The sequence below is a fragment of the Alligator sinensis genome, unplaced genomic scaffold (assembly GCF_000455745.1).
Source record: "Alligator sinensis unplaced genomic scaffold, ASM45574v1 scaffold624_1, whole genome shotgun sequence".
In the NCBI taxonomy this organism is placed as follows: Eukaryota; Metazoa; Chordata; order Crocodylia; family Alligatoridae; genus Alligator; species Alligator sinensis.
The window spans coordinates 664,653-689,562 of record NW_005842021.1 but is presented as its reverse complement, the minus strand read 5'-3'; the positions used below and the strand labels follow the sequence as shown (position 1 = coordinate 689,562).

The 24,910-nt window shown below is 38.9% G+C and overlaps 1 protein-coding gene across 1 annotated transcript in view; it reads right to left on the bottom strand.

Annotated features, from left to right (window-relative positions):
* Window positions 1-728: 728 nt before the first annotated feature.
* PAPOLA (poly(A) polymerase alpha) overlaps window positions 729-24,910 on the bottom strand; it is a gene marked incomplete at its 5' end in the record, with an annotated part of 58,903 nt that continues 34,721 nt past the window's right edge. The window contains 7 exons of the mRNA XM_025202335.1: window positions 729-2,933; window positions 7,453-7,530; window positions 9,004-9,066; window positions 11,157-11,377; window positions 13,660-13,760; window positions 14,773-14,915; window positions 16,719-16,840. Coding sequence (XP_025058120.1) covers window positions 2,838-2,933; window positions 7,453-7,530; window positions 9,004-9,066; window positions 11,157-11,377; window positions 13,660-13,760; window positions 14,773-14,915; window positions 16,719-16,840 — 824 coding nt within the window. The remainder of the gene's footprint in view (window positions 2,934-7,452; window positions 7,531-9,003; window positions 9,067-11,156; window positions 11,378-13,659; window positions 13,761-14,772; window positions 14,916-16,718; window positions 16,841-24,910) is intronic.

Sequence of the window (24,910 nt, the reverse complement as noted above, 5' to 3'; positions counted from 1 at the left end):
CAATTGAATGTTGTGAATAATCTCACAGTAGGGCTTGTTGTTTTAAGTAGGTTAATTCTAATAAAAAGGCCGCTATCATTGGTAGGTTGATTAGTTTAATAAATTTAAGTTAAAGGCACTACTCATTTGATTAAAGATACTTGCATTAAGTGTTTGCAGGATTGGGGTGGTAGACTAAGAGTAAGATCAAGTGCTGCACTACTGTTAGTTTTGAATTAGTTGCCTCAGTATATGTTTAGACTATTGGAAGAAAAGAGAAAGAGTGCCATCTGCTGATAACTAAGAAATAATCATTTCCAAGTAAAGCAAAAGTCCCATGCTGGCTAGAGTACACTAGAGAATACTGTTTCAATTAATAGTTTTTACCTTAGATAAAAATAAAAATGCCACCCCACACCCACGTCCCAGAATCAGTTAGGCATCATAATGAGAGAACAAGAAATTGGTATTATTCAACTGAGTTCAACTCTTTTTAAAATAAACTAGGGAGAAAAAACACCAAAAGTAAAAAGCAAAACAAAAAACCCATACACAACAGCAACTATTTTCTTTTAACGAACTGGCAGTTTTTAAAGATCAATGCTAACTTACAGAATATTCTTTTATGTGCTGCTCATTTCAGACGCATATTATATGCTAGTAGGAACAAATTAATTGACAAGTTTGAAATAAACAACAGGTAAAGCAATTTTGGACATTTGAGGGGAGGGGAAGAAATCAGACAACTATGGGATTGTGCTGTTTTTTATTGTGTTTTCAATGGAGAAATACATCATCTGTTTACAAAATAGCTCTTGAAAAATACAAGGAGTACAGATACTATAAAACAAAGCAAACTCCAGTCATGAGACACTACGTACATCATGCGAAAGCAACAGTCTGATCTCCAGGTTATGAAAACTAGAATTAAAAAGTCACTATACAGAAAGATTCCAAGTTTCCAGCTTGGCAAAACTTGGGTGCAGTTACATGAAACGTTTAATAAAATGAAAAAAAGATTTCCGAAAGTGTAAACAAAACGACAAGACTAAATTTGTGCCTGGCAATTTCGATCTAAACTCCATAGCTACACAAAATACACAGACACCTTGTACACTTCAAATGTTAGTATAACCTTCTTTGGGGGGTGGACAACAGTAGGCTGCACAGGGCAAGGAAGAGAGAAATATTGTATACTAGACATCTTAGACAAATGGCAAAAAAAGTAAAAAAGTTCTGTTACTGCACAGCCTAAGGGGGAAAAAAAAAAGAAAGGCAAGCTACACTCTGACTTTGGAAAATTAATTTAAAAGGATAAGGGGAAGAGTGTAAGTAATTTAGTTTTAACATGAAAGATGCACATGTAATAGGATGGAGCACAATGGGAGCAGGGAGTTTATAAAACATGCTAATCGGAAAATATGGGAACTATGATTTACCATCCCATTTATTTCAGACTAAGTAATAGTAACATGAAGTTTTTTATCTACATCTGGTATTATCACTGACATCACTCATGTTCCCTAGACACTGGTGTTCTGCTGCTTATCCATGAGAGTCAGTTCTTTTAAAGAAAAAAAAATGTTTCTAAATTTGTGACAGGACTACAGAACAAAAGAAAGGCTTAAACAGAGTTTACTAGATGCCAAGTGCTTACTAGAAATATGATTTTAAAAGTCAATGTTGTTCAGTATGTAAAACTAGTTTTGATGAGCCATCTAAAACTAAAAAAAGGTTAAAATCTTTGGGGAACAATATTTTGACTTAATTTAAAATTTGGACCTTCTTAATGCAGACAGGACTTCCATGGAGTGTACAAAAATTATCTTATATTTAGTGATCAATAGGCCATCACAACAGGTGTTACGCTTCACAGGCACAGTTTATTTACTTTGAAGTTTTAGCCATGGGACAAAAATTTGGAGTTTGTGCCTTGGGGCTACAAGTTACTGGGTGTATGTACCTAACACTGTGACTTTACATAAGAGATTGCTTTCAAAACAATTTCTTACTTTGTGCATACAAGCTGCAAAACAAACAAAAAAAACCAACAAAAAAACCCAACTAAATGAAAAGCTTTTCCCAAGAAATATAGAAGTAGGATCAGAAAGGGAATAACAAGTTTAATTAGCTCAAAGGAAAGTTTATTTGCTGTTTGATCGCTGATTTGTATGCACCATAAAATAATCCTATAAATAAAAATAAACCACATCTTATTTATGTCCCATCAAATACTTCCCAATTATTTTCTCAACATGTCATATAACCTCAAGATTTGACATTTTATTTTAAAGGTTTACTGCTACTTGTTGATAGTAGAACTAGATACACCATACACTTTTTCTTCAATGTACAGAATATCATAGAACGTTGTCCAATTTGCAGATTTGTTAGTATTGAAGAGATTCTTCAGTAAAAATGAAAGCATATCAGCTGAAGATCTAAAATTAGTCATACTCCAATAAAAAAGTACATAAAAGTGCATTTAAGGGATACTTATATGCCAGTTTTATCTCAATTTATTTTTTCAAACAATGCATCAAACATAAATCTAATCAGAATGTCAAGTATGGCTACAAATAGTGTTCATGTTTATCTTTAAAGGCAGTAATCCTTCGAAATAGTTAAATGCAACTGTTGCTAACACATTAATAGTACTCCTGGCTTCACATCCTAACCTGGACTTCCAATCAAGTGGTGATTACAGCCCAGTAAGGGAAGTGCACAAAATATACCTAAATCCATTTGCAGTCTTGTTTTAGTCTTGCACCCTCCGTTCTCCTTTTTTTTTTTAGCATTAGAAGACAACAGGTTGAGTTGGCAGATATTGTTTATGGACCCCTGAGGTTGTTTTTTCTTTACCGATTCAATCTCAGTTTTATTGAATTCTTGATAACAGGAATAGGATTTGCAGGGAGAGCAGGGATATCTGAAAGGTCTGTACTGGACGTTTTCTAAGAGGAAGAAGGAAAAAGGAAGAAAAAGTGTTAGATGCATTTCAATTCCAGAAGATCTAAACATTTGAGCACCAGTTTTAAAGCTTATTGAATTGATTTGGGTATCCCAGAAATACACCAAGAATAGTGTTAATCGCAAAGAGAAATGCAAGCATTTTGTTTGTCCAGAGAAAAACAGGAAAGAAAGTTTGTAAAGAGTCCTTCTCATAGAACACATTTAGTTTTCTACAGGCTTATGAAATGAGGAAGAAAACCCCTACAAACAATAAACTCGAACCCATTTGCAAGATATAACACTTGAAAATTTTAACCTGCAATAGGGTTTGCAAGGAAAGCAGGACTAAACTCAAAGTGATGCTTCATAAGGGATACAAACATCTTGATTTTTGTTCTTTCAATTTATTTTATTTAAAATGGCTTTAGACTATTTGTAGGGACCTACTTAAATCACCGTTTTGCGATTTCTGCGTAAAGCGTGAAAAATGGCAGTTTCCACGATCACTGCGAAAAATGGCGTTTCCCACGATTTTGCATGGAATCACCTGAAAAAAAATTAAAGCTTACTGGAATCCAAAGAAAGCACAGCAATCCCTCCAGCTACGAGCACATGGTTTGAGAGACGGCTACCAAGAGGCTGAGCTAGCAACAGATTCAGTGAAGATGCCAGTCAGGAAAGCAAAAGGGTTTTAGCACCATCTTTTAAGAAGGTGGATGCAACGCTGTACTATGAAGATGACCGACTAGCCTCCTGGGCAATCAGTGAGGGATGGGGCTACCAGGGACGCTCAGCCAATCATTTGCATTTGGGGAGGGAGGGGCGGGAGGGTGGATTTGCTGCGAAAAGACTGCAAGAAAATCGGCACCACATGCCACAAGCAGCTTATGAAAATCCCTTCATTTTGTTGCGATTTCAGTAGGTCCCTACTTATTTGATATACAAGACACGCCCTTGTAGATGTACTAACTAGTACACCCATTTAGAGTAACGTTTTATTTTAGAAAAAAAAACCTATACAGTCAAAGACTGATGACTGTAGTTTTATATTACAAGCAAATTAATGGAACATCGGAAAGCCTTGTGCGACTTGTCATTCAGGTGGAACTAAAAGAATTGTTTACATCTAAAAATTCTCAGTACTGTACTTAGTTCAAAATGGCTTTATCAGTTTGCCCTGTTACCACTGCCCGACTCATTTACACTTTTCACAGTAAAAAAAACCAAAAACAAACAAAAAAACCCACACCCCTATAAATAGCCTAGTACTGGCTGATGGCCATGAGCACATACTACAAATCTGGAATTGCTTCATGGAAAAAAGTTAAACCAGCATAATTTGTTTTTATTTATGAAAAAGAAGAAAGAGTCAACACAAATGCAACAAGATTGTTAAATATAAAGCAAATTAAGGAATAGAAGCACACAAAATAAGAGATTTAAGATTCATTATGAACAAAGTAGGTATTATTATACGCTTAAGAAACCACTTATTGTGATCAAAAAATCATTCTCCTGCTCACTTTCCTAAGATGTCATCGTGACATCACTGCAATCAAACTACTTTTTACCATTCTAATAAGTTATTGGGTAGTTTATATCTGGTATAAACTGGTTCAAAAAGTCCTGAGTTTTTGGTGGATGAGAAGGGACACTATACAAAAACAACTGTTTTGTTTGTGGGTCCTTTCCTGTCAATGAATTGATAGTTTTGATGGGTATGACAGTGAAAACAGAAGAGGGCAACTTAAGGAGTTCGGTGAACTGTTACAGGCTGGGTCAGCAGCACACACCTGTCTCTTCCCACCCCCCGCCCAGCTCACCCAAACTCCTTAAGTGGCTCTGCCCCGCGCTCAGCCAGGTGGATTGGATGGGGTCATCGGCAGGCAGGAGCGGCATCCAGGAACGGGATGGGCAGACAGTGCCAGGATCACTGGATGGTGACAGCATGGGTCAGGGCCCACGGCAGAGCCACAATCCGCTTGCTTCCTGCATGCACGTGACAGGTGCTAGTTGCGTGGGCAGGGACATACAGGGAACAGATCACAGCTGTCCTAGGCCACAACCCCATGCTCCAATCCTGTGCCATCACCACCCAGTGATTCTGGGGTCTCCATGGAGATTGGCTGGGACCCTGAGGGCAGGGATGTCCAGGACTGGGACATATGGTTCATCACAGCATGGGACTGGGGCCCAGGGCAAAGCCACAATTTGCTCCCCACACACCTCTGCCTGCAGAACCCGTGCCCATTGTCTGGTGGTAGCAGAAACTGGCAGTGAATCTGGCCACCGTGCCACCTCAGCCCCACAGCACACCTGGAAGCGGATTCAGCTGCATGTGCCACAGCCTGGGCTGCCCCTCACACCTGGGTTGGGCCAGGCGGGTGCCACAGGCCAGACAAAAATCCCTTGGAAGGCCAGATCCAGCCTGCAGGCTGTACTTTGCCCATCCCTGGCATGCAGAAATACACCACAACTACATTTTTAGGTGACTTAATAAACAGAAAAAAGAAATGCATCCTTGCCCACTTTCTAGGCCACACTGGCCAAATTTTCTATGTTTTTTTTTCCCCTTTGTACTTTCCATTTTCCTTTGACCCTGAGGAAGCAGAAGGGGGGCGATAGTGGCTGTGAAGGTGCAGAGGCTAGTGCCAGATGAGGATAGCAGGGACAAGATCAGGCTGTGCTCTGCTCTTTCCATTATTTGCCCTGTGTCTGTACCTGAGGGGGTGAGTATAGTTCCTGTTGCCAAAGCTATTCCTCAAGACTTGCATGTCAGTGATCATAGCCACCTACCCTCACAACCCCTCCCACCAACCCTGGGAGCGTGGGAGGAGTTGGGGAAGAAGCTGGGCTGCAAAGCAGATCCCCATGTCTCCCAACAGGACTGAACCAGGGAGTCTCCTGCCTCTAGGGACTGACTCCAACCCTCCTGTGCAGGCTGGGGGGGCTGCATCTGTCTGGACTGGCCACCATGCCTGTGGGATGCTGAGGCAGAGGGGCAGGAACAAGTGAGCACATATTCTTCATTGTGGCTATTTTACTTTAGTAGGCCACTCAGGTACTTTTTCCACCCCTTGGGGAAGACGAGAGTCTGGGCCTGGAAGTAGCCTTATGAGCTTGCTTTCCAACTGGCACCTCATTATGTTGTTTCATTTCATTGGGTAGGTATGAGACCTCCTATATTCAATATTATGTTTCTGCTGTGTACTAAACAGTGTTAAACATTGGGCTTGTGAAATTATGAGTTCGTAAAGGCCTCAGACTACAGCCAGTATATCCTTACCAGGCCTCCCCCAACAGGAGATGAAGTCTCATTTAATCTGCTGTAAACTGTAGCCTAATGATCTACCAATAACAGAATTACTGTTCTGTTATTCAGTAAGAGTTCTGTTAAGCCTGGTCCTCAATAACTCTCTCGCTCTATTTGTTCCTCTCACTCCCTCCGGGAAAGGGTGAAGGAAAGGGTTATAACACTAAGAAAAAATGGGTCCTTGGTTTATTATAATGCAGTTATATCAGTGGAGCAATAACAATAACTTCAAACTTCAGTAAAAAAAATATTGTTTTATAACTGAAACAACGTTACTTATGGAAAAAAATCTTACTAAAAAGTTGGCAAAGCAGCAGCATAATTGATGATGTATTCTTGTCTATATTATCTATTGATAATGTAGAGTAAGGATTAAACAACTGCTACCAGGCCTAGCAGATCAGAGATACTACTTCACCAACCTTAGGTATTGCAATCTGAAGTTACATTTCACACATTTAAGGCTTAATCAACCACCCCTGAACAGCAAGTATTTAACTGATGTTAGACTTGAGCATACACATTTTTACACCAATATTAGACTTGTTCACATCAGTATAGTCAGTGAAGAGATACAATTTCCAGTGTTATTTAAATTTAGCATAGAATGACCTTAGAAAAAACTTAGGAGTATACTATATACTACAGCAAAGTGTTGAGCTGCCCTGATTTGCCATTCTCTTAACAGAAAAGGTTATTATTTACTCCTGTGGCATCTAATGGTGAGGAACCATAAAACCATCACCTGCAAGAAGCTACCCTAGTCTATCTCAGCCGTGGGTGTAAACCCATATAAAGTTACACCAATGTCTGTGCCCAGTGCTCAGCCACCTAAATAGGGAAGTTTTCCTTTATTATATCATAATGTACAAAGGAAAAAAAAGAGATCAGTGCTTAACACAGGTCTCAAAGTTTAAGGGCACACTTCTGTAGAATTTGTATGACTGTGTTCCAGCTGAAGTTATATGTTAAGTTTAATATGTTGAGTTATATGTTAAGTTTAAGAACTAAAATGTGTGTACACAAGCAAATTATGATAATAAGCAAGCAATTAGCTTGCCATACATCACAACATTTGCTATTATAAAAATCCTTGCTCCCTGTATTATTAGAATTTGGGCATGCTTTGTTATCTTGAATTATCATGCTTTGTCATGAATTGCATCCATGTAGTTGTGTGCATGAAACATCATTTTTGATGTCAGTACCTGAGGAGCTTGCAGAGATGCTGTTGTCTGCACAGTTTCTGTTTGGGAAGTAATATTAGTTTCTGTTTCAAGTTGTTCCTATAAAAGGAAGAGAGAGAGAGAGAGAGATTGGGAAGGGGAGGGGAGGAAAAAGGGGAACAAAAACATGACTTAGTCTGCTTATATGCATCCTTCATGAGCTACACAAATAAAGTTCTAAAAACATAGGCCACGATCCTGACAAAATGTGCCCAGATAGAACTCCATTAAAATCAGAGAGGCTCAGGCTGTAAACGCACAGGGCAAGAGAGGCAAGAATAACTGCCCAATGAATCGCCAACCATTCTTGCAGAACACAAAAATTCATTGATTACCTATTAGAATAACTAGCAGCCTGTGGTAATGCCTATTTCATATTTACGTTGCTTTCAGGTTAAGTGATATTTGATCTATCACTTGTTTTACCATCTGCCTTGTGTAGTCTCTACACACAGATTTTTTTTTCCATTGCGCTCTTTAAGAAAAAAATTGTCTTTTTTGGGGCCCCAAATTTCTATACAGATTTCTAGTGTGTTCCCCCATATTCAGTTTAGAATGCTAGAAAGTCTCTTCACATGTGAATAGCACGTCAAATACATGTACACACAATGCTACAAGACTTGCTGCAGATTAAATTGCTTGCTTTTTCTAGTCCTTGCAATTTTGAAAGCAATCTTATAATTGTGAACCACTGTAACATGGTGTTCCTTAAGTCTGGTATGAGCCTGAAATAATGACTAAAATGAGAACTCTCCACTGATTTCAATAGGGAAATAACTCTGATAACTAGATCAGCTTCTCTATATAAAACATAACATTAAACACATTGTTTTTACTATAAAACTCAGATCTCGCTAAAACCAAAGTAGGCATTCAAATAAATACCCATCTTGATTCTTGGTTTAATACCAAAAATAAAGGATTTTAGCACAAATGATGGCATTTATTTCATGATTAAACTGCAATTTCTAAGCTTAAATGAAGTGTAGAACCTCAAATATGAAAAAATGCAAACTGGAATTTAAGGCATAGCTTGCTCTCAAGTTCATTAGGCTTGGTCATACCTAAAGGAAATATACACATACCTTCTGTATTTCCCCCATTTATACTGAAAATGATTAAACAAATCATCTTAAATAAACCTTCAAAATAAAACTGGGCTGCTTGCTGCTGACAGAGACCCATGCAGACACTTTACCTTAATATAACTAGACTTTTAATATGACTAGACTTTAAAGTAGTAGCAGCTGAAGGAAAAGGTGATAATGCCATATCCAATTTAAATGGACCATAACAGAGGAGCAAGCATAAAAACCTGCTGCACCAGCTAGTCCATATTTTATAAAAGCAGCCTGATTTAATTTGTGTGTTTGAAATTGACAGACTGCAATGGAAACATAATTCACTTATTAGCCTCTGTTTCAAAGCAGTCTACGAGATGAACATGGAGGACACTACTAACACTAACAGCATGGGTTAGAGAAACATGGCTGAACTGGGGAAAGGTTCGAGTTGTAGAAGTAGCATACATACCTTAATTTCCATTGTATCATGATCACCTGCATCAAGACAACTCACATCTTCATTTATTTCATCCTATTAAAAAAAATATTAAAATACATTAATGCATGTTAAAATGTGACAAGCAAAAAATCTTTAGCAAAATTCAAGACAAACTGGGTTTACACACAGCCTTGTAAAAATGAACAAAACCATGTGTTCCTAAAGATAAATGTAGAAAATGTTTAATATTTATGCTACTGTATGAAGCATAGCAAATAACGTAAACTACTTTTTGGCTTCCAACAAATATTGTTTCATTACATTTAAAAATACTGTGGACTACCCACATAAGCATGCCTTATTACACAAAACCACCACCCATTAGACCAGTGGTTTTCAAACTGCCTACAAGTCAGGGAACCCTTTCTTTCACTACTTCTGCCATGGAATCCTTACCCCTACCTCCATGGGCCTTGTGAGCTGATGCAGAGCCAGGTGACCCGGCCAAGCAATGGCAGCGCACCACCTCTCCGCTTGCTCTGCCATAACCCCAATCTCTTTGCAGAACCTCTGATGACCTATTTTGGAACCCCTGGGTTCCTTGAAACACAGTTTGAAAATTACTACATTAGACAGGAGGAAGAAAGTAGATACCTATTTAGTTAAAGGCATTCATCATGAATCACAAAATGGATCAACTCTATACCCAGTAATCCAGCTGCCTGCAACTATAATTGACAGGCCAAATTTCAGAGCAGCTTCAAAGAGCTAATTTAAAAAAAAAAAAGTTGTCAGAAGTTTCCTCTATTCCACAGAGATGTAATCTCTCCTAAAAATGCATGTGGCTGAAACACCGTACAGAGAGCACACTCAGTTCTGGACCCGAGAGATTTAATGTTCTAGCTATCTCAAACCATTTAAGATAATAAATGAGTACTATACCCCAATAGAAAGCTCCACTTTCAATAGGGCACAGAACTTGCTTCCAGGTTTTGAAAATCCCAAGACATCAGACCTGAAAATTCTGACATTCAGAATGGGAGCATGACGGTAGGTCATTTTTAGACATTTCTAAAATTGTTACACGTTTTTTCCCCCAAAAGCCTGTATAATTAGCCGCATGGTAAACAAGCCAAAAAAGGTAAAGGAAGATAGTAAGAAAGAAAAAAGTAAAATGCTTGGAAAACATTTTCTATAGTATGCTACACATCTATATTGCACTATATACATGCATTATGGAGGCCTTATTAGGATTTGTGTGGGTGACTTAAGTAATGGGGACATCCAAAACACTTCACATAAAAACATTTAAATCATGTCAATGTTATACCACATTCAAATTCCTTCAGGCCCTTACATATTTATTCCCTTAAGTGAAATTCAGATCTGACTGTTTATCTCCCTTGGGGTCTTTTGAAAATGCACACTTTAAACTAACCAAAGTACACGCAACCAGGATATTAATAGTGAAGACTATTATAAATATTGCAGCCAAATTTTAAAAGTATGACTCCTACTTTGAAATGACAAAAGTATTAATATGAACCCACGAACAAACCAAACACTTCTTTTAATTAAAAAATAATGGTCAGTAAAAGATAGTTGTGTTGCAACTTTCAGTTGATGATTGAGCTTTGAACAAAAAGAAAAATTAATTTTTTAAAGAGATTTTACTGCTTCCAAGGCTGCTTACATTTTTTTTTCAAAGAAAAGGATCACCGAATCATTTTCCATTTACCATGTTCTTCCAAAATTAGATAAGGTAAATGTCCAGTCATATAAAATGGACATTAGAAATACAGGTTGAAGACTCAGAACAAACTAAAACACACAGTAATTCAAGTTTGCAAATTTGACAAGAATGGAAAAATAATGCATCAGATTTAATCTGTTAAATCTGGATTAACTCGGTTCTTTATTCTTTGTTATCACTGGGAAATGTTCTAGAATGAATTGGTGTGAAGTATGTGTGTGTTTTAACATTATAAAGATGAAAGTAACACTTAACAACATAATTTCTCTTAAGAGCCTAACCAGCTAGAGTGAGGAAAAAAAAAATGCATTGTTGTATAAAAGATTTTCCTATGCAATACTACCATGTATCAAATTTTCATGCAAGAAACAATTATCATAGTACAACTTCTGCTGCCTGGATACAATTATGATCTCAAAAATAAAAATACCTCTTCTGTTTTTAGTTTTTTAGGAGACTCTTCTTTATGAGGAGAAGATGTTCTCTTCACTCCAACAACTGGGCTTGGTATTTTTGTTGCTGTATTTCCTGCAGTTCTTGGTGTCTGATTTACCAGACGTGTTGAAGAAAGAACTCTAGAGATGGGAGGCTTTGGTGGTGGAGAAATGGCTGGCTGTGTGGCAGTTTGAGGAATGCTTTCACCTGAAGTACCTAAGAGGTAAAATACAACATATTTTAAAATTACTTAAATGAAGCTAGCATTACATTCGCACACTTTGTTTCACACGTTTGTTTTCCTGGTATTTTTATCTAAACCCACAGGTGCCGAGGACAGAACAGGTAATGTAGTGACCTAAAAGTTCAGACTGCATAAAAAAAATAATTAAAAATGCAGGCTTTTATCAATCAACCAAAACCCACATCTTACAGCATCCAGGGGAAGACATAGGCAAAAAGTTATCTGCTCAGTGAGGTCACTAAAAGTTAGGGTTATTCTCCATGTTCATGAGAAGAGTGCCCCATCCCTGAATGCCATAGTACATTTTGTGAATCAATTGGCTGTTTCCATCTAGCCACCAAAGACGGTTACACATGTGGAGTTAGTGTAGCCCTCTGGGCATCTTTAGGATGAAAGGCATTAAGTACAATTACAACAGAGACCACTAATCAACATTAATGGGTCACAGCCATACTGCTGATTGAGGCATGCGAATTAGCAAACAAGAGGGACACTTCTGTCAATACCATTTCTTAAATTCCAAAACAGCATGCCACCCCCGACTCCACTTAGCACTGGCTAACAAGAATGATACTAATGCAGATACAATTGCGATTTATGATGCAGGACCAAGTATTTAAGCCAGGTTGGTCCAGTATGGCTTTAGTAAAGGTGCTGCAGGAATACAGAGAAACCAAGTAGAATGGAAGCTTTTAGGCAGGACAATCTTTTTCCAGCAGTTTTAATTTATTCCCTTGTTCTAGTTCAAAACTTATCATACAAGTGAAGATAACAACCAAGAATTTAACTGAAAGCATTTTCTGTAGCTACCTTTACCCCCTTCTTGAAACATATCTTCTATTCAGTGCTATGGAACCAACTTTACTAATTCTTCAGCTCAGACATGGAATAAGCAAGCTTGAAGAAACACTGACATAGCTAGTGTTTGATGTCTATTAGGATTCCCTGTGTTCCAGAAATGGTTCCAGTGAAGCAAGAGCAGCAGAAACCTGGCTCTGCTTTACTTTGCACCCACCTCCAAGTTTAACCGCATTCAAAAGCAGTGTTAGCATCATAAAAATAGAAAGCTCAAGGCTTTAGGTTGTAGGCATTTTTCCCTATTTGACATAGGCGGAAGCATGACCATCACTTGCATTAGGCCTGAACAAAGTCAGCTTTGCTACAGTATACAGGAAATATCTATTTTAAGGGACTTGCCAGTTACATAATGTTTACTATATTTTACATCTATTATGGCTATGTACAAAAGCCATAATATAAACATCTTATTGAAATTCCTGTAAACAGTATGTTTAATTATTTGCTTATATAAATAATGAATATGCTAACAAAAGCAATTATCTTTAAATCACTTCAAAGAGAAAACAAGTTAGAACATGCAGCAGGTAGGATATGATTTAAATCAAAACAATTTAAACCACTATTTAAACCACTACTTAAACCACTGGTGAAGAAGCCTCAATTTAATCACTGTTTTCTACAAGAAGTGCATTCTTGTTGTCTGATATCTTCTATTCATTTAACTTCTTGAAACTTTGCACTTTTAGAGAGAGGTAAGGGCTTAACTCTGTGTACACAAACCTGCAGACAATAGGGCTCATGGGTAGGTAATCAGGTCTGTTATCTCTCATTTCCATATACTGCTGTTAACAAGGATGTTATCTCTGGAGACACAAATACACACTTTGAGAACTGAAACTAAGCATCACAGAGATGGTTAACGGTATCTTCTAGACTGAGCACTAAGTCCGATTGGGTACAGTAGTTTTCTTTAATTTTTAACTCATCTACAGGGATCTGGGTTTTATGTTTCCCATGGAAAAACAAACAGAGTAAACGGTGGATTTTGCCTTTTACCAGAGGCAAATGTGGACTTCTGATTTTACAAGAGAAACCAGTAAATTTTGCCATTTTGCAATGAGCGCTCATGAATTTTGGGTTTTTTAAGCACAGAAAACCAGGATCCCTGCTCATCTATAGAGGAACCTCTGGGAACCCCATAAGACTGGGCTTCAATATAGTCCATGGCCTGTTGTGACCTATTTATAAAACTTCTAAAAAGGGTACATGACTATATTGTCTCAAATAGTATACAATTAAAAGGTATAATCCCTATTCCATGATGGTATCTTTGAGCTTTAACACATGCAGTAAATTTCACTCCTGAATTAGGATGCAAGTGCTCATACCCTCTCTTTGACTTTGATAAAATCCCTCAAAGTCAATACAAATACAGATTTGCCACTTTCCTTACCCCCTGAGCTTTCACTGGAATTTGTTTGTGGCACAGTGACTTCAGAAGCCTGTGTGTTGGTCACAGATGTTGCTGTTACAGCTGGAGCAGGACTGCTTCTGCTAAATGGAGAAAGCAAAGGGGTTAATGCACTAGCAATTATAAAACCCATATAGTATTATATATAGTTCACTTTTTATCACAAAGTGACAACATGGCCAGAGTGTCATTGCTCTTATTTTGTCCACTACAGACAATATGCGGCCAGAAAAGTCTAAGTCATATCAAAATAATTCGTTGCGACAAGGAAATAAAGCTACTACAATAGATTTTCCTTATCATAAGTCTGCACTAAGCAAAAGGTTTCAAATAGTAGATTTTATAAAAAAAATAAACTCTTTAAAAAAAACCAAAAGTTTGATGATGTTTAAAAATGAAGGCAAAATGTATAGATAACATCCTTCCAAAACTGCAAACTGATCAGTCAATCATTTTCCCTCTGGAATGCAGCAAATACAGTGGAGAAGACTGGTGAGCAAAATACCAGTCTTAGAGCACATTACTGCTATAAATTTATAACTGTCCAATTAAGGAACAGAGATTATGTGCGACTAACACTGGCAATGGAGTTATAGATTTTTCAGCATCAAGAAGGGATGCATGAAGTGTTTAAAAAAAAAACAAATTTAGTCCAAGCAGGATCTCACCCCTGATTTGCTTAGCAACTGAACAGAGCTGCTTTCAGAAGTGCTCAATACTGTTAACATCCTGATAGTTTACCCAAAGAGTAGTGCTGCTGTACAGTCTCATCACAAGTAGTAAGACAAGCGTGCTATTTAAAATACATATAGTATGATGCAACAAATATATAGTGCACAGTGGCAGGGAATCCATATTAACTATTTTGTATGTCAACAGCTTATTTCAAATAATACTCTAAGAAAAAAATGGAAAAGCCTTTTGCTAAGTGTGGACTTAAGGAGCATGCAGTGCCTTATTTGAAATAAAAAAGTAGGTCTAATGTAAAATGTAAATGTAAAATATACCCTCTTTGAAAAAAAGTTAAAAAGCACATGCTCTAACACAACTATTTCTAAATTATATACTTTATCCAAGTTAGGATTGGAAAGTTACCCCTGAGAACTTCCAGAACTGTTCAATGGGCTTGTCTTCATAGCACTAGTAGGAGAAGGCACAGACGTGCTGTTATCACTGTCCATAGATAAGTCTAGGCTGCTGTCATTCAACGTTGTCAATCTGACCCCTTCCGTTGAATGCTGTAAATCACATATTTTAACCCATTAATAAATCATGTGGTTAATATTCCATCAAGGGCTCAGAATCAAATTAAATTCAGTGAAGCACTATTGCAATTCTACTTATAAAACGTTAGTTCAGTGGGGGTCGGGGACATAAAGAAAGAGGAGAAAGAGTAAAAAAATGGACAAAGCTTAATACACATTCAATCTGAAACTACACTGACAAGTTAACAGCCAGGACTTCAGGGTTGAGTAACCTGGCATACTTCTCCCTGTTGAAAATTAAGTGAATTTATCAGATCCAAAATAACCAGACATCAATGCTGTCATTCTACTTGTGTGAGCACACTGGACTACCATACATTTATAAAAAGGAAAACTATTAAAAAAACCAAAACCAAACACCAACAAAAAAAACCTGTCATTTTTCAATCCCTAACAAGGTAAAAAAGTGTTGTCAACCTCCAAACTAGAGCAAAATGTTAGTCCCTGGCCCTCTCTACACATTAGAGGCATCATGAAATTAACTGATTAATTTTGCAATTAACTAGTTAAAACCAGCTACATGTGCAAAATACTTATCACATGATAAAAAGCTCTAACCAGCTATAAAGTTAGACCTTAAAAATGTGTTCTAACTTTATAGCTGGTTGTTATGGAGCTGTAAATTTGCACTTGTAGCCAGGTCTCCCCTACAGCTGGGAGTCCCAACAGCTGACAGAGCTGAGCTGCAGTGATATGCCATGCCCTCCATGAAACACTGGGCTGGGCGACTGCAGCAGCCACAGTCCCTGAAGCTCAGGGGCGTGTGAAGCCGCCAGGCCTGGGGGATTGCAGCTTATGCACCCAAGCCTTGGGGATCACAAACGTAGCATCTCAGGAAGCATGACTGTGTGGATTACGCATTAGATTAAATCATGCCTTTACTTGGACATGGAGAGTGGCCCAACTGACCTCTGGAAGTCTTTATGCTCTTAAGCTTTAGGTATGTTAGCAATAATTATCATGACAGGTACAAAAACTGGGCGGCAACAATGAACTCAATATTCTTCTTAATCGTAACAAATTTACTTGATTGTTTTATGACCTACTGAGAAAAAAAAATTAAAAAGTAACTAGAAGATTAAGTTTAAAACAAAAATTCAAAACAAATACTTGTGTGTGAGATAGAACCTTTAAACCATTTTAGATAAATTTCTATGGTAACATAAACTAGCAAAATAGCTTTAATTACCTCAAAGAATTCACCTATAAAACAGTTTAATAACGCCAACAAAAATGCATGGAAATAAACACTCTCTAGCAGATTCAAAAATATGGCAGCAGGGTGCTTTGAACTAAAGCTCATTGAATAAGCTTTAGTTCAAAGCACCCCACTGCCATTTTTCAGTGCAGGGGATGCTAATACACGTGATGCTCGGGTGTTTTTAATTGAAAGCGCTAGCTAATTAAAGCACCCCTCCCGCCGCACCTTCGGAAGCGTGTGTAAAAGTGCCTCGTTTCTCAACTGAAGGATCTTAAGAAGCAGCAAAGATGCCTCCAGAATAGAGGAAGAGCAGTATAAAATGTAAACACAAATAATAGCTTCTTTGTGCAGACAGGCCAGGGAAACCCCAATACTAAGAAAAACAGTTCAGACACCTCAACATTAGCACAGTACTTCTGTACTTACAAGGTCAGTAACTCTGGGCAGGTTATACAGATCTAACTGCCCTTGTTACCTGTTTTTAGTTATTCTGTTAGTATACCCAAAAGACCTTTGGGAATCAATTATAACATAATTATCATACTAGACCACTGTTAAGTTGTCAGTAGGATTACCTTTTTCTTTTTCTGAAGCACATGATTAGGTAGCAGTTGGTGAAGTTGCCTTCGTTTTACATGCATTGCAGCAATTTTCATATCCATCTCAAACATCTTGCTGTTTATTGCTTGCCTATACACTACATAATGAGAAGAACATTATGATATATTGAAACATTTTATAAAGTGCAGTTATTTGTTCTGGAAGAAAGGATATGTAATTCCAGAGTATCTGTTATTATTCCTTCAGCAAGAGAGGCTGCATCACCTCAGTTTCAAGAAGGAAAGCTACTGACAACCACATCACATGTAATACAAGGTAAAGTAAAAGGTTGAGCTTTAAGAGAAAATGGACTTGTAATCTGGGACTAAAAAGTGTTAAAAGCATTTTAAACCAAAAATATGCAAGACCCTCATCAAAGCTTAAGCTGTTGTCTCACAGATCTAGACACCTGAACAAAGAGGTGAAGGCTTGAAAGACAAGCCTGAAGCAAACTGCACTGTCATCTGATCACCTGCGCATGTGAAAGTGTAAGAACTAAGTAGCTCCTGCAAGGAATGTCCGGCATTTCAAAGTATGAAAAAACTCCCAACTGCCCATGGGTAAGTACACTACTGTTTGGAGCTGGGGCTGCATCATGGGCTGGCAGTTTTTGCAGGTAAGTCAGCTTGATCAGTCACACGTGAAACCCATTCGTGTGTTCACGACCTAAGGTGGAACCAAGAAGTCTAGGAGTCTCAAATCTAGCTTTATATGAACGACACAAAAGTTAAGATTCTTGTTAGGTAAACTTTTCAGAACAGAGTACAACTTTGTTTGTATAGCTTCTTCCATACCTCTACAATGCAAACATATTACAATACTAGTGTTGAAGTCATGTTGTATGGTACATACAAAGAGTTTATGTCAGATATGATATAGTTGACTGGTAAGAAAAGTAATTTGTAAACATACTGTTAGTTCCATTAAATTAATGAAGTTGATTATGAAGGGATCATTTAATGCAGAACATCTTTGTGGCTCATATTCTATTTTATTGTGCCATAAACTGGCTGCATGTGTGGCATGTTGCCATTTATCATGCAATTAACACGAATTATGCAATATATGCAATGTCTGCTAGGATCCTGATACTGCAAGCAAGAACTGCTCTTGTTCCTACGGATAATGTTTTGGGGTCAGTTATGTTACTTTGAAATGTATGATAACAGAACTTTAGAAAGTCCTGCCCAATGAAGACGGTAAACAGGTGGTAAGTGAGCTATAAAGGTAGGGTCTACTTCAGAGGAAAAAAAAGGAGCTTCTAGTCTTCTGATGAAAACGTTGGATTCCCAATTCATCATATAAAACCTACGTTTGATAAAACTAAGAAAGTCTTATGCTGATGAAGAAATGGACTAAGTTACCTGCTAAGTTTTTTGCAGCTCCAGGTTCAATTTATTGTTACATGTGGAGAAGAAAAATATCAAGCCAGATATCCGGCCAGAAAAATCAGACAATTAAGTTGACCCATGCAAATTTAATTCAGCCCTCCTGTGCATGTGCAGAACACACTTTCTCTGTTATGTTAGAGGCAAGGCCGTGGCAGTGCTAAAATTAAATCAACTCTCCTGAATCCCAAATCAAGATCTAAAAACGTGATCTCTTACAAGCATTTAAGAAGTTCCCTATTTATCCTGCACAGTGAATAAATGAAGAGCCCTTAGAACAAACAGACTGATGCTGTAATTAGGGACTATTAAAATGCATATGCACAAAAGGGCTAAATTAAAGTCCCATGTTAAAGGGAATACTCCAATAACTCTTAGCCCTGGAAAAGCCCAGAAGACTTTGTAGAGACTGCATAAATTAGAACTTTTCCGTGTGCAAGGGTCTACACTAGGCTGTTTTCAAACTTTGGAAAGCATAAGTTACTAAAAGCCCTATTTGTAATCCCTCTTATCTAGGGAGGCATCTTTTACACTGCACCTCCTGAGGAAAGGGGGAAACTGAATATCCCTTTAGCTTACAAGGTAAGGGGTAAAGCAAGTGCGGCAGTGGAAGCTGATGCTACAGCTGTTTTATTATCCTTTCTACACAACTCTGTGTGCTTCAGCGCATGCTTAGTAAAGCCAGCAGGTTAAGCGAAGTTTTACTAAGCTGGATCACACCAAGTGCAGATGGGGTGTACGGGGACTTCAGATAGCATCCCGCAATCTTTTGAAGCTGTAATAGTAGGCATTAGTTTGTCTTGCAAGATAACAGAGTTGTGCCAAGTGAGACATCAGCTCACTGAACGTAATCCTTGTTTGAAAGATAAAGCCAAACCCAGTATATGGAGACCATTGCCCACACACCAACATCCCCTTGGCCTTGCTGATTTAATCCAAGGGAAAGGCAGGTGCCAGCACATTTAGAACCAGTTTAGTTGCAGGAGCTGCTAGAGTAAAAAGAGAGAACCTATTTGTTCATCTACTGGGGCTGCATTCCTAGACTGAATACCAACCAGGGTTAAAGATCCCTGTCTACCCAATAACGGAGTAGACTTCAGTTGTACAACCTTTTGGCAGCATTTCTTCTGCTAGGAGTCAGACTAATACTTCCCTCCGAGATGCTCTTCTGCACAAAGCCATTGGCGTCCTAGAGATTGACAGGTTATTTAACCACCACCCAGCACTTGGCATTAAACAGTCGCCAAGTCGCTTATATTACAAATGTTTCTATAAAAGGTATAGGCTGTACAACCTGACTGAGCTGATATTGTGGATAAACTTTAAGCACCAAAATCCCCTAGTTTAATTCTTAGCCTTAGTCAACATTCACATCAACATATAATATTTTGTATATGGTAAAAAAAAAAAACAAATCTACACAAGTACTCACAGTCTGTGAAGTCACTATGGGCAGCTCAAATATAGTTCCCAACCCTTGTGACTTTACAAGTAAGCACTACTGAAAAATACATAAAATAAACAAAACAAGCTAAGCAAATCATACAACAGAACACACACAAAACACCAGGTAGGAAACCAGTGTAATAAAGAAATGCCCCAGAGTGCCATGATTCACACGCCATTAGTTTACACCTCATTAAACCAGAAGGCCCAGCTTGTACCTGGAAGCTCACTAAATGGAGGGTCTGGATGACCACAAGGGGAGCAGATGGATCCCCCAGTTGAGAATGCCAAGTTCCAACCATGAGGATCACGAGTGACCCACAGAGCTCAGCAGTGACAGCGGGACACGAGGAAAGGAAGTCTCCTAGGTATCCAAGTCCTATAGAACAATCATTACTTTAACTGCCTAGTACTATGGTTCTCAACCGCTCTGGACTCAAGGTAACCCTCACTGGACTCAGAGTACATCTCCTTAACTCTGTAAAATAAATTTTGAAGTTGCATGCTGTTCATATTACAACATTTGTATCTTAACCCAGCGGCTGGGCAGCGAGGGCTTATCTTGAGCTTGTGCTTATCCATTTGATCTTCTCACACCTCTCGGCACCTTTCAAAGGATCTGGTGGCTCCCCAGGGTGCTGTGGCCCCCTGGTTGAGAATCACTAGCCAAACAGTACGAGGGCCTGATCTATGGCTGGCACTTATATGCATGATAATGACACACAAGGATCATCACTATTACCTTGCACCTGGGAGCTGAGGTAGCTGGGGCACAACATCAGTGTTATTCTATTACCGTTGAACCATCTGGGCCCCTCTTAGCTAAACCAGTTTTACAGCACAGAAATTCCGCTGACTACCATGCAGTCCATTCTAATTCAGGCCAATGTGAGGCAGAGAATAACCAGGGGCTGTATCCATGGGCTGGAACTGACAGGGGCCAAAGTGCTTCAGCAGTGGATGGCTGGGAACTGCATCTACACTGCAGTCAGAAGGTAGTGGGAAGAGCTAGTGGTGCAGATGCAATTCCCAGCCACCACTTACTCACAGTGAAGCTCATCACTGCCAGGTCCCAGTACAGGTGCAGGTGAACCCCCTTGCTGCTGAAACAATAAGACCTCCTAGTTCTGCAGGCCAGATCATGAGGCTCTGCAGTCTGGATCTGGCCTGCAGGCCATATGTTGCCAACCCCTAATCTAGGAACAGGCCTCCAAGCACTTATAACTCACCCAGACTTCAGGACCATCTTGATGAGATCTTGATTCCAAACCCTAGAAGCATTAGACCTCTCCAAATAAATTTAAGTAGCAAACAACTATGCCTCTAATCTAATTCTTGGAGAAAGCTGAACTGTTCTGTTCTTGCCAACACTGGAAAAGAAAACAATACCAAAAACCCTGAAATCATACAAACAGAAAATCAGGGTTGAAAGGGACCTCATGAGGTCATCTAGCCCAACCCCTTGCTCAAAGCAAGACCATCTCCAACTAGATCATCCCAGCTAAAGCTTTGTCTAGGCAGGTCTTGAAAGCCTCCAAGGATGGAGATTCCACCACCTCTCTGGATGACCTGTTTCAGTGTTTTACTAACCTCCTAGCGAGAAAATATCTAACCTAAACTTCCTTTGCTGCAACTTGAGACCATTGCTCCTTGTTCTGTTATGTCATCACTGAGAACAGTCCAGTTCCATCCTCTTTTAAACCCCACCCCCCCTTTTAGGTAGTTGAAGACTGGTATTAAATCCCCACCTCAGTCTTCTCTTCTCTAGACCAAAAAAGCCCAGTTCCCTCAGCCTCTCCTCAGAAGTCAAACGAAGTAGAAAAGTAACAATGTGTCACTCCACAGAGATACAAGGCAAATTAAACAGTGTTAGTATTAGATAACATTAACTATAGGCTCAAGCAAAAGCACTTGAAATTGGAACATGACAAAAGTTTTTAACTGAATTAAATTACTGTATGCATATTCAGATTAGCTGAGTTACTGAGATTAATCCAAGACAAACTTCAACCATGGAGTGACATTCCAGTAAGTACAAATAATAAGAATAGCTGATGACAGTACATAACAATGTAAAGTGATCAACGGTAAGAAGCTGAAATTTCCTTTCAAATTTCTCTTGGGTTTGTAAACCTATATGGTCTAAATGATTTAAAGTAGGACAAAATGATATCAGCTGAAAACGAATTTATGGTGTCAAGGAAATAACTTATTTTATCTCCTCTCTCCAATTGGTAGGAAACATCCGCACAGACATAGCTCAGAAGTCTAAAATGCTTCTAAATACAGACAATAGAAAAAGTAGAAACTGGCAATAAGGACATCTCGCTGGAAAAATATATTCAGGAATCTTACAGAATGTGACATCCCCAAAAGGAAGTCCATCTACTTGTATATGTAGATATCATTCTATTTGCAAATCAAATATGCACAACATTTCTGCATGTTATTTGTGAGGCATTTCATAAACTAACAGCAAATTCAAAATGAAACTATTTTGTGTGCAATGATTATTTACTGGACCATATCATTTCTCTACATAGTTGCCCCGCTTTGCAGCCCCCAGCAAGGGGGGGGGAGGGGGGGGGGAAGGAGGAGAGAGAGTATGGCAACCCCAATTTTGTTGTGAATTCACACCTAACAAAAGAAGCAGGATAGGTCCAGTGTATTGGTGGGGAGCGGAACTGGGAAAAATGTAGGCTAAATATCAGGATTTTTTTTTTTTTTTTTAAACTGTAAGGAGAATGAACAGGTACCTAGGGAAGTTGTGAAGGTGTCCTTTTGTGCCAGACTATAGTTTTGATATATTTCTGGGGTGCCTGGTAGATGTTACACTTAAAACATGACTGACCATTTAATCATGTCTCAAACAGTAACATAGCCATGCTTTCATGTTATTGCCTTAAATTGAATGTGTGGCCAGTACCAATCAGCTGCCTGGTACACCCAGACTCAGGAAAACACTGAAGTGAAGGGTGACAATGTGCTCCTGAGGCTGGAAGCACTGATCAGCTGACTCCCATTTCCGGCCTCAAGAGCAGATCAGCTGACTGAAGCTTTGAGACAGGTGCACAAGGCACCTGGTTTACTAACTGCCAGTGGAGAGGGAGCCCAGGGATTATGATCTCAGGCTCGCCCTGTACCAGCACTAGGGAATGATTTGGATCTGAACACCAACCTACCATGGGTGACTGGTGCTGCTTTAGTCAAGGAGGGCATGTGCCCCTGCCTGCCTCCACAACTAGTCCTGCTCGAACTGTGGATCAGATCCCATTGCACCTTTAATAGAATGTCTGCCAGGGGCCCGAGTTAAACATATTCGTGTTGCAGCAATGTTGCATGCCTCCATGAATAACTTGTACAAAGGGTAAAGGGGTTAAGAGACAGGAGGCAGGATTGCTGGCTTAAGTGACAAAAGATCCATCAAATCAACAAGGAACTGAACAGTTGTGGTGATGCTTCAGTTGGGCTTGGTACACATTATTTGGTGGCGATGGTGGGGAGAAGTCCCGGGAAGAAACATGGAGGTAAGCATTACAATCAATGGAGCAGCTGGGAAAAAAAACAGCAGTGTCTACCTGGAATCAGGGAAATCTGAAGAATGGAAACAGTAAATCTACTCAAGTACTCAAAGCTATGCAAGCTGGAGAGAAAACAGTTGAACTGGTTTTATAATGTTCAAAACCATACATGGAGGATTAGGGACACAGGTACCATTTAACCCTTTGGAAGAAGCAGGATCTTCTTGCCACGTGGTTTTTGCCCCCACTAAATGCTTTTATTGAAGGAATGGTTGGCCTTGCTGAGGACTCTTGGGTGCACTCCTTTCCCCTCTGAAGAGAGGACACTGCCCTGTCAAAGTGAACTGGAAGGTAGTTCCCCAAGGTAAGGCTATAACCAGAGGGGAAGAAAGGGGTAAGTGGCTGGGGTTTCAAGAGTAAGGAGGAGCCAGGACTCCCCCCTAGTCTATAAGCCACACCTGGGCTGACTTTAGAGACCAGACAAAGCTGGGGCTCCCAAGATTGCTGAAAGAGGGGGTGGGGGTAGGGAGGGAAGACCATAACAACTTCACTGGAGGTTTTTAAAGAACAGGTTTGTCAGACATCTCTCAGGGTTTACCTAGATGCACTTGGACTGCCAAAATGCAGGGAAATGCAGTAGATTACCCTTATGAGGTCTCTTTCAGCATTACATTTTTATGATTCTTTGTAGAACCACTTGGCTTAGTATTCCTGCTAAACACTACCGAGTAAGGAATATGCTATCACCTTACAGTACTCTATTTTGTCTAGGAGGAAGTCAGAAGTATGTGGCTTCAATTCAATACAAAATTAATATGGCGGCAGTTACAGGAAGTTTCTTGAATTGAGGTTACATTTCACCCCTGAGCTGTTCAATTATCCACTGCTGAATAACCCAGAGAAGTGAACTTCTGTACTGCTGAATATCCCAGGTAGTCCTAAAAAACCACCGATTTCCACCATCAATAAATCAAACAAGTGGGATTTATGTATCACTCAGTCATTAGTCAGATAGTTATTTTAGTTATACTGGGACAGGGAAAGCAATTTACTTTCGAATAAGAATGGATTTTACTTACATACAGAGATGCCAAATATTTTCAGATTTATTTTGCTTGCCAAAGCAAAGAAGAGTTATGAAAGCTAAACTGAATTGCTCAACAACCCCCTACCCTCCCTTATTCTTTTGTTTAGGAAGAAGGGACAGCAATTAAGGGAGAAAAGGAACATACTACATACAGATGTCCAATCAAAATGGTTTAATGTCTAAATTAAACTAAAAGCTGGCACTGCATTGTGACAAACATCCCAACATACCATTTATAAATGGTCTTGTATTTTACCTTAGACTGCAATTTTTTTTTTTTTTTTTTTTTTTTAAGGGCAAATCACATAATAGTACGTACTTGCCATACTGTTACCTAAAAACAGCTCTACCTGGGAATCGATAGACAAAGTTTTATTCCATTTTTTTTTTTAAATACCTACTTCCTCCCAGCCACATCCTCCAGATGTGGCCCATGTTTGACACTCACCATATATAATATGCCAAGTTGAGCAAGAGAATAAAATGTGCGTGGTGTTAAAAAGCTATACACAATATATAGTATACAATATATAATATATTTTGAAGACATGCTTCATGAAATAATTTCTGAAAGCATGGCAAGTAATTTTGCACCCACATGTGCCTAGGTGCCCGGCCTTAAAAAAAAAATTTAAAAAAAAAATCACAGAATCAAAGAGAGTTACAGCTGGAAGGGACCTCAGGAGGTCATCTAGTCCTACCCCCTGCTCAAAGCAGGACCATCC